Source organism: Gavialis gangeticus, unplaced genomic scaffold (assembly GCF_001723915.1).
Source record: "Gavialis gangeticus isolate Ggan-Ray unplaced genomic scaffold, GavGan_comp1, whole genome shotgun sequence".
NCBI lineage: Eukaryota > Metazoa > Chordata > Crocodylia > Gavialidae > Gavialis > Gavialis gangeticus.
This window is the reverse complement of record NW_017729027.1, coordinates 17,301,958-17,311,390: the sequence shown is the minus strand read 5'-3', so window position 1 is coordinate 17,311,390 and position 9,433 is coordinate 17,301,958. Positions and strand designations below refer to the sequence as shown.

The 9,433-nt window shown below is 39.0% G+C and overlaps 2 protein-coding genes across 2 annotated transcripts in view; both read left to right on the top strand.

Moving 5' to 3' along the window:
- KCNQ5 (potassium voltage-gated channel subfamily Q member 5) overlaps nt 1–4,383 on the top strand; it is an 849,165-nt gene extending 844,782 nt beyond the window's left edge. The window contains exons 13-14 of the mRNA XM_019520474.1: nt 1,835–1,961; nt 2,409–4,383. Of these exons, the coding sequence (XP_019376019.1) occupies nt 1,835–1,961; nt 2,409–3,353 (1,072 nt within the window). The 3' untranslated portion in view covers nt 3,354–4,383. The remainder of the gene's footprint in view (nt 1–1,834; nt 1,962–2,408) is intronic.
- DDX43 (DEAD-box helicase 43) overlaps nt 4,109–9,433 on the top strand; it is a 98,763-nt gene continuing 93,438 nt past the window's right edge. The window contains exon 1 of the mRNA XM_019520332.1: nt 4,109–4,222. Within this exon, the coding sequence (XP_019375877.1) occupies nt 4,109–4,222 (114 nt within the window). The remainder of the gene's footprint in view (nt 4,223–9,433) is intronic.

Genomic DNA, 9,433 nt, shown 5'->3' with positions numbered 1-9,433 from the left:
CCAAGCATCAGGAGGCAAGGGGGAGTGGGCCTGGATAGGGGAGGGGCATGGGGCTCCATCCCCGCCCACTCCCCCCACCCCATCATTCTTCACGGGCAGTTGGCTAGTAAAGGAAATATTGCCTCAACCCAAAACCAAACTAAGGCTGCTTACAGACATTACAGCCAGAAGTTTGGAGGGGTTAGATCAGGTTAAGAATGGACCCCTGAACATAGTAATTAGATAGATGCTGGGAGCCTGAGCTAAGGTTAAGTTGGAATAGAGGGAGGACCAGGTGGGATGGGGGGACTAGCAGAGGTATTTGGGGGGATTAGGCAGCTAACGGGGTCTATCTGGAGGCTTGGGGGGGAATCAGGAGAGGTAGCTGGGTCCGTGGGAGACCCTGGAAGGTCAGGGGTGGGGACTGGCAGGATCAGAGAGTCTTTCTGATCCCACTAAACCTCCCAGGATCCCCACCACTTACCCCCCTGTTGCTGCCCAACTGCCCCCAATCCACAAACTAATCCCAAAGCCAGTTTTACTGGATCACCAATCCCAAGAGCCTGATTTAAGTTAGGTTGTGGGGAGGGGCGGGCAGATCAGGGGCATTAGCAGGGGTGATGGGATTGTGGGGGCTGGCAGCTCAATGGGGAGGCTTTAGAGGATTGAGGGAGTTCTTTCCCCCTGACAAGTGGCTATTTTTAGCTCCCCAAACTCTTCACCCACAGATGAACAACACTTCCCTGTCAAACCAACTGCCCAAGACCCTGGCCACCCCTACCCCTACCCCTGCTTGCTTCAATTAGCTCTTGGCACCAGTGAATGCTGGTAAAACTAGCATCAGGAACAGCTTGTGGAATTGGAGGGTTTGGCAGGTTTGGGCATGGGGCTGGCTGGTCTGCAAGTGTGGGGGCTTGTCCATTTGGGGATGGGAGAAGGGGTTGGGGCAAGGGGCTGGGTAAGGACTCAAATAGCCTGGTACTGGGCAGGTAGGAAAAGGATTTCCCAGCCCAGGGGCTACACTTGGAATGGGTACAGAAGTTCAGTTACATCAATCTTGCCATAGATAGGGTCAGCCATTTTTTAACCAATCTAACCTTCCTGGTACTTTCCCCTGCTACAATTTAAGACCTTTATTCCATCCTAACAAAGTGTAGGATTTTATACTTGTCTTTGTTCCATTTCATTTGATTGATTTTGGACATTTTTAGACCATTTCTCCAGTTTATCAGGTTATTCAGAATGCTAGCCCTACCCTCTAGAGAGTGACTGCAACTCCCCTTAGTTTGGTGTCATCTGCAGATCTGCTAAGCATGAACTGTATCCCATCCTCCAAATCATTAATGAAGATATTAAATAATACCAGAGCCAGAATAGACCCCTACTCAATACTTCCTTCCACTGAGCCATTTATTGAGCCATGACTATTTATTGAGCACAGTGATCCATCTAATTGTGTATCCACCTTACAGTACTTTCATCTAGCGTGTATTTCCTTAGCTTACTAATGAGATACAAATTTAGGACCCCTGAAACATGAATAGCTATATTTGGCCAATGGGACTATTCCTGGTAGCTAGCAGTGCACCCAGTAGTAAGTGCCTACAAGATTGTACCAATAACTTATGACTAAAATATCCATCACAAATGTGTATCTGTTATATCATGTATTAGATATTTAACATATCTAACAAATAACAGTAAGTATGAATTCATTGCTACACAGGTTCATATTCTATACTCCCTAAGTATTGTAAACTTCATTCCATGTACTTTATTCCACTTCATCCTTCTTAAGCATTTTTACACCAACTTATATGGCTGTCATTATGACCATTTCTGGTTTCTCTCACAGTGTTGACCAAATTCTTGGAAAAGGACAAATCACAACAGATAAGAAAAGTCGAGAAAAGAATACTGTGGAGAATGAGACAACTGATGACCTTAGTATGTTAGGGCGTGTTGTCAAGGTGGAGAAACAGGTAGAGTGACTGTTGTGACTATGATTTTGTTTTATTGTATAGGATACATTTTTTAATAGTTAATAACAGAAGTTTCAGATTTCAGTGAAAAGTAAAATCAGTTTTTTCTGGCATCTGCACCATCTTAGTCCTAAAAATAAAACATCAGCAAATTCTATTACCTTACATTTGCTTTGTATGCAGAAATGTAGAAATGGGAAAAAAAACCCTGATGTTACTGGAATCTGCATCTTTTAATAAATAACACATTACCTTGCTGCTGAACAGTCTGTTAAAATACTGTGTTAGTTCTGAAGACTAACTAGCTATTCTTTAGAGAGAAACAAAGGATCATTTGCTTATATTCAAGGGGTTGTTACATTCCTTTTATTTGCTTAGGTTTAAAGAAATTCTGGACATACAATTTTAAGTAATATTTTGTACTCAACCTTTTTTCCCAACCTGCAGGTACAATCCATAGAGTCAAAACTAGACAGTCTATTAGATATCTATCAACAGGTTTTAAGGAAAGGATCTGCATCAGCACTCACTTTGGCTTCATTTCAAATGCCCGCTTTTGAATGTGAGCAGACCTCTGATTATCAAAGTCCTGTGGACAGCAAGGATTTATCTAATTCTTCACGAATTAGTGGATGTGTATCCAGATCAGCTAGTGCCAACATGCCACGTGGCCTACAACTTATACTGACACCAAATGAATTTAGCACTCAGGCTTACTATGCTTTTAGTCCAGCTATGCATAGTCAAGCAACGCAAGTGCCAAATGATGGACCTGCAGCAGTAATAGCTAATAATATATCAAACCAAATAAATCAGGCCAGTAAGCCAACAACTCCAACCACCTTACAAATACCACCTTTTTCTTCAGTCAAGCATATCAGCAGACCTGAACCTATTCATATTATCCCTGTGACCACACAGGAAAATATTTCTGATGTCACCGCTTGCCTTGTTGCATCAAAGGATAATGGACAAGTTGCACAGACCAGTGTGACAAAGAATCTTTCATGGAGAAAAAGCCTTGATACCGAAGGAGAACCTTTGGGCTCCGTTAAAACAGCGCAAATGGATTTAGGAAAATCATTATCTGTGCAAAACCTTATACAGTCAACAGAAGAACTGAATGTACAGATTGCTGGTAGTGACCCCAGTGGTTCAAGAGGTAGCCAAGAAGTATACTCCAAATGGAGAGAGTCCAAATTATTTATAACAGATGAAGAGTTGGAAGTAGAGGCAGAAACAGAGACTACTGAAGCCATCTCTCACCCCTTAGTGGAAACAACTCTCTCCACTGACTCTCTAAGGACTGGAATATCAAGATCATCTCAAAGCATTTTCAAGCCAGGGGATGGTACAGATTCACTCAGCCTGCCTCATGTCAAACTTAAATAACAACTTATGGGTTTTCTTCACTGGCTGAGTAATTCCTTTAGTCATACATATCATAGCATGAACTATTTTGAAAGCCTTTTTAATATGATAAACTTGCAAGAATCAGGAAGAATCTGAAAGGCAGTTGTATGAGCCCATATCTTCTAGCTGCATGAAAATGCATGTGTAAATGATGGCTAAAATTCAAATTTATACCTACAGTACATCAACACTTTCATGTAGTACAGTAGGTTTAAATAATGAGTAATATACAAAGCTAATGCTGCAGGATTTATCAAAAAGCAAAGATCTGAGCATTTAGAAATAGTGCTGTTTCTACAGTGCAGAAGTAAAAAAAACAAAACCATAAGACTTAAAGCACTTTGCTTCTGGATTAAAAATATGTATGTCCTGAATTAGATAATAGTTTATGTTTACAACAAGAATATTATCTACAGCTGCTAGCAAGGTACCAAGGAAACCAGTAATATGGGATTAGAAATGGCTGCTAGTTGCAAGATATACACATTAACTCATCATTAATCAGTTATTTTAATGCTCTGAGACATAGAATGTTAATTTCTGTATATTTTTTGGTGATTTAGTGTTGTGGCAAAAGTAATTTGCACACCACTTTCAAGTTGTTCTTTATAAGAAGAACATTCTTTTGCTATGAAATGTATAAATTCTAAGGATCAGGGCCAGCCTTAAAGGTGGATGATCTAGGCAATTGTATAAAAAATTCAGGGGCAGCTTTCCTTATTCCAGTCTTACTCATGTGCCAGCTGGTGGATGTGAAGCATTTTGACAATAGTAGTATCTACAGAAGAGGACTAGGTACTGCTGTTATCATAGAAGCAATACCTCCTTCTGCCCTGAAAGTGGCACAAGTACTCACAATTGCAACCTGATGCTGCTTAATAGTACTTCAGAAGTCTGGGAATGACAAGAAAGTGACAACATATGGGGAATTGAAAGCCAGGGGAGGGAGGCCGGTAAGGGAGAAGGAAAAGAGAAAGCGAGACAGACAGGCAGACTATACTGAAGGTGAGGAGAAGGAGAGAGAGAGAGAGACAATAAGAAGGGAAAGAAAATATGGATTTAAATGGAGGGAAAGAAAATAAATAATGAAGGGAGGTATAGACAGAGGAAAAAGATTTTTGAATTCCAGTCTGTCAGTCACAGACAGCTAATGCTTCTTCCCCAAAAAACCCATGCCAGGAATTAGGAAATGAGATTGAATTGACTAAATTAGCTAGAGAGGGGAGTAAGAGACAAAGAAACATTGGATCCATTTTTATAAATGTTCCAGAAAGAACACTCAGACTCCTCCCCCGTACCTTCTCCCACCCAGTTTTTAGATTCAAAACCCACAGCAAATTTGCATTCTCCCTGGACATCTCTTCCTTTCATGTCCTTCCTATATTTTGCTTCTGCTGAGATTCAGCAGCAGTACTAGTGCCTATATGTCCTTACTGGGGCTTTGCCACTGGAACCCTTTGGTAGCCTAAAAACTGCCCCATGAAAAAAGTTTTTTGTTTGTTGCCCCCTGCCTCTATTATAAGCTACATGCACAGTGGACCCTTGGGTAGTCTGGCCTGGGCTGAATTCCCTCTAGCAGCAGAAGCTCCAAATGCACAGGGATGCCAGTTCCAGCTCTCTCAGGGCACTGTTTGTTCAAGGCCCAAACCAGATGAGGATTTATTATCTATCAAAAATGTCACTATCGTCTTAACCATGGCTAAATGCTACAGATTGTATTGTGAAGGACTTGAACTGTTTACTATGAATCCATTGTAGTTTCTGCCTCCATATTTCCTTTACAGAAATATTCCTGGATGTTACATGATAACCTTATTATGTGAAATACATGCAAACTTTAGAGTGTATATATTGTGTTATTGCTAGGGGTTCTGTGGATGATAAGCTGTGTTCTAGGATTTAGGCTGGAACAAAGCTCAGCTGGTAATTACTGAAAGACATCTTGAAGCACAATTAGCTATCACTGATTTGCCATATAATTTATCGCCTTTGACCTTTATTACCTTCTTCAATGTGCTGTCTGATCATATTAAAGCTTGATTGCTAAGATATTTTTGTGAAGATAAATAGTTTTTTCCACATCTCAGATCATTTAAATATTAATTTAATTGAATGTCTGCAGTTTGTCTGGCCAAATCTGTAAATTTAAAGTATAGTATGGTATCTAAAAACGATATGGTTTTTAGAATTTTTCTTTTCTTTTATCTAATGTTTTATGGTGCCTTTTTGCCTTTTAAGTGAAATCTCACAATGTTATAGATATAAGGCTGCATTTAGGTCCAACATAGGGGCAAGAGCTTGGGCACAGGCAACTAATGTGTCAGTAATTAGCTTGACCTCCCTTTTTCATCAGATCATCATGAACTGGGCCCTATCTTGCAACTGCACCTGCAAGAGCAGACCCTGACATCTACTGCCTGAAGATGATGAAATGTCATAGGTGTACAGACTCAGCCTGCAAGTGCAGTTGCAGATTCAGAGCCTGGGTTTTTACTGATAATTTCTCTCCCAGAATGTATCTTTGCCTTAAATGCTTGAGTCCTTCTGATTTTAAGTTAATTTATTTAATACAATTTTGTGCGCATAAATGAACTCTATAAATTATGTATGAAAATGTAAATGTCTTTACAGAGTACAAATAAATTAGCAAGACCTTATCATTTTACGTTACAGTTGAAAGTCCCTTTTTTCTTTTATTCTCACCTTTACATTTTTGAGCAATTTCTAATTGTATAGTAAATGTATGAAAATTATTGATAGAAAATTGAGACAATAATATACAAACTTGTGGAGGTCTGGAGAGACTTGTTTGTTTTGATTTTACATTTCCTCATCAGAAGTTTCCTGTGTCCAAAGTATACCTTTAATTACAACAATAGGAACTACATTGCTTCCATGGAAATCAATAATTTATTGATTTCCGTGGGACCAGGTTTGGCCTTAAAAGTCTTGTCCTGAGCTACTTACTGGCACTAATTCAAAATTCATTGTAGGTAATAGGAATTTTTCATGAGTAGTAAGTAATGAACAAATTCTGCCTTGATGTACAATCTGTTGGAAGACTGCACGGGACAGAATTTGGCCCTGAGTAAGAGCTTCAGGATTTGGCTTTACACAAAGAACTGTTTTCTGATTAGTATGTTTGTTGTACCTGACTGAAGAGAGAACTGAAAAGAATAGTTTTTGATGATGAATATACATTTAAAAATTTGTATTTGCTCCTGGCTCATATGATCTATAGTTTTATTTAAATATGAATATAGTGTTTTAGCGTAGAGTTCAAGATTGCAAAGATCATACACTTTTATTCACAATGCCCACAGTTATAAAACGTATGTTTTAAAGATAATCCTATTTAAAGTGACAGCTGTCATTACAGTATGGTGATAGGCAATCTACCCATACACCTTCTGTGATAAGTCGAGTCATACTGAATTATTGATGTATTGTAGGACATCTACTATACAATACTATTTATGGGTCTGGACCTGCAGTCTCTACTCAAGCAAAAACCCCATTGACTTCTACAAGAGTTTTGCTTGAGATAGGAGTCCAGATTCAAACCTTCATTTTGTTGGGCATCTGTTTAAAGTGAAAATGATAATATTCCAGTTATTTCCTGAGGAAACTAATGCTTAGCTGAATTAACCCATATGTCACATTGACTATATAAAAAGTAACGCACAACGTACTAAGATACAAAAGGATGAAAAGAAGGGAATCTTTTTAAAAAGCACAGAGAAAAGTAGAATAATCAGAAAAGAGAATTTAGCAGGGAAAGAAAATGCAAGAGCAAAGGAATGAAAAAAGTGATTAAATGTCTGAGGCCAAATTCAGTCCTTGTGTGGTTTCACTGACTTCAATGGAGTGACAGCCCAACTGAGCTAAAGTCAGCCTTTTTCAGAGTAAATCAGGCTCAGCTCCATCCACCTCAGTGGAATTACATCCATCCAGGAGTGAACTTGTCCCACTGGACCAAATTTTTTCCTGGTTCATACCTTGTGTAATCCCATTGGGTTCATTGGTGTTGAATGAGAGATCAATCAGGAAAGAATTTGGCCCAGCTATTTCTGCTTCACATTTTAAGTGTGTTAATTGATTTAATTAAAATGGATTGCAACATCACACAAGTTATTATCATTGTCTAAAAAGATTCATCCGTTTTTAAAATCTGAATCAAATCCAGCAGTGTCAAAGGAAGTGCATGAGATCTTTCCCATTCATTTATTCAGAATAACATGGGACACTTTCATAGATACCAAGCATTGAAAGTGTTCTGAGACACTTCTATTGGCCAATGTCTTATGTGGCAGTATTAAAATGTTGGTTTTATAATGGTTATGAAAAGTATAAGGGACACTTCCACTGACGCTGCAATGGCTTTAGCCGTTACATTATAATGTTAATTGTAACTTCATGACAAAGTTGAATCCATATTGTTGTTAATAAAAACGGTTTGGTTTAAAAAGTAAGTCAGTTTCCTTATTTTTTTATGAAAGATAAATACTGGTGATTGTGTGGACACAACTTGGGCAAGGCAGCAGACATACAAACACCTAGAAAATGTCTGGGATTTGCTTAAATATGCTTTTAAGTTCTATACAGCTTTGGATCAAGTGGACCAACATATCACAAAACAAGTTTATATAATCAAATTTCATATAATAGATAACTGTGATGTTTTAGTACTTAGTTTTCATGGAATACAATAGTTTGAGATTTTGGAAGCCACTAATAAAATTACTAAGGAATTCCAAAAAAGAGATTTTTTGAAAAGAGAAAGGCAACTAGAAGAACTGCATTAAAGCTGATTCAAGGGCTTGAGTAAGGATTTCTCTTCTGTTTCAAAAAGGAACCATATTGTGTCCAAAAGGAGCCCTACTGAAGTCATTTTTCAATATTGGGCCCTCAGTAAATAAATATATGCATCTTGGCTTTCCCTTGCCGCCGATCACCAAGAGGCAAAAACCACAGCAGAAACATAGCTTTTGACTCTTGCCAACCAGAGACAAAGTACAGGGGCCCCATGGTCAATCAGCTACAGCAGGGTGCAAAATGGCAAATTCCTTGTTTTTCTGCAGTTTTCCATGGAAAAGTTTTCAAAGATCCCTGTTAACCACTACAGTCTACAAACATATAAAAACGAAGCTATTCACTAAAAAACAGTGCTCATAAACAAAATCGCTACCACTGATTCAGTGGCTAGATTGTATACTGTGAAGATGTGAACTGAGAGGAGCAGCAGAGTCCCCATCAGAAGAACAGGGAGAGGGAGGCACAGGGAGTCAAGGGTTGTGGGATAGGCTGGAGGGATACAGTGATGGCAATAGGAGATGAAGGAGGTTGAAGACCAGATCTCTGACCCAAGGGGGAAAGGAGATCTCTCTGAGCAGCCATAAGAAGGCAGTATAGTATTGGCTAGCTTTTGCATAATGATCATGAATCACAGTATTGGGGTGCCTGCAGGAAACCCTGTCATGATAATACAAGAAGCCCCGCCCTTTCTACAGTTTCCAGGGCCAGATATGCAGACTAAGGTCTGCTCAGGAGCTCTGTTCCCATATCTAGCACCAAACCTTCCATGCTGCACTGAGACTTCTCTACTTCCTGGGATCTGAACAAAAGAGAAAAGTGTAGGGCAATAGAAGACAACAGGAAGGGTTGGCAGGGAGAACTGCTGTGACCTCAGGCACTGGACAATCTCAACACAATGAAAGGGAAGGACAATTAAAATAAAAGTATTTATTTTATTATTAACCTATTTGAATAAGCAATTTTAATTAAATTTCTACTACTTATAATTATCGGATAATGTATACATTGTCTTATAATCTCAAAGAAGGAAATCTCACTAAGTACATTGTCTATCATTAAACTGCTGCCAGAAGCACCATGTGCTCAGTACTAGAAATCAACTATGAAGTTGATTAAATGCAGTCAGCACTGAGCTGACTGCATTTAATACACATACATAATACACATGACCCATATTGGACAAAGTAAGTGTGTGTGTGTGTGTGTGTGTGTGTGTGTGTGTGTGTGTGTGTGTGTGTGTGTGT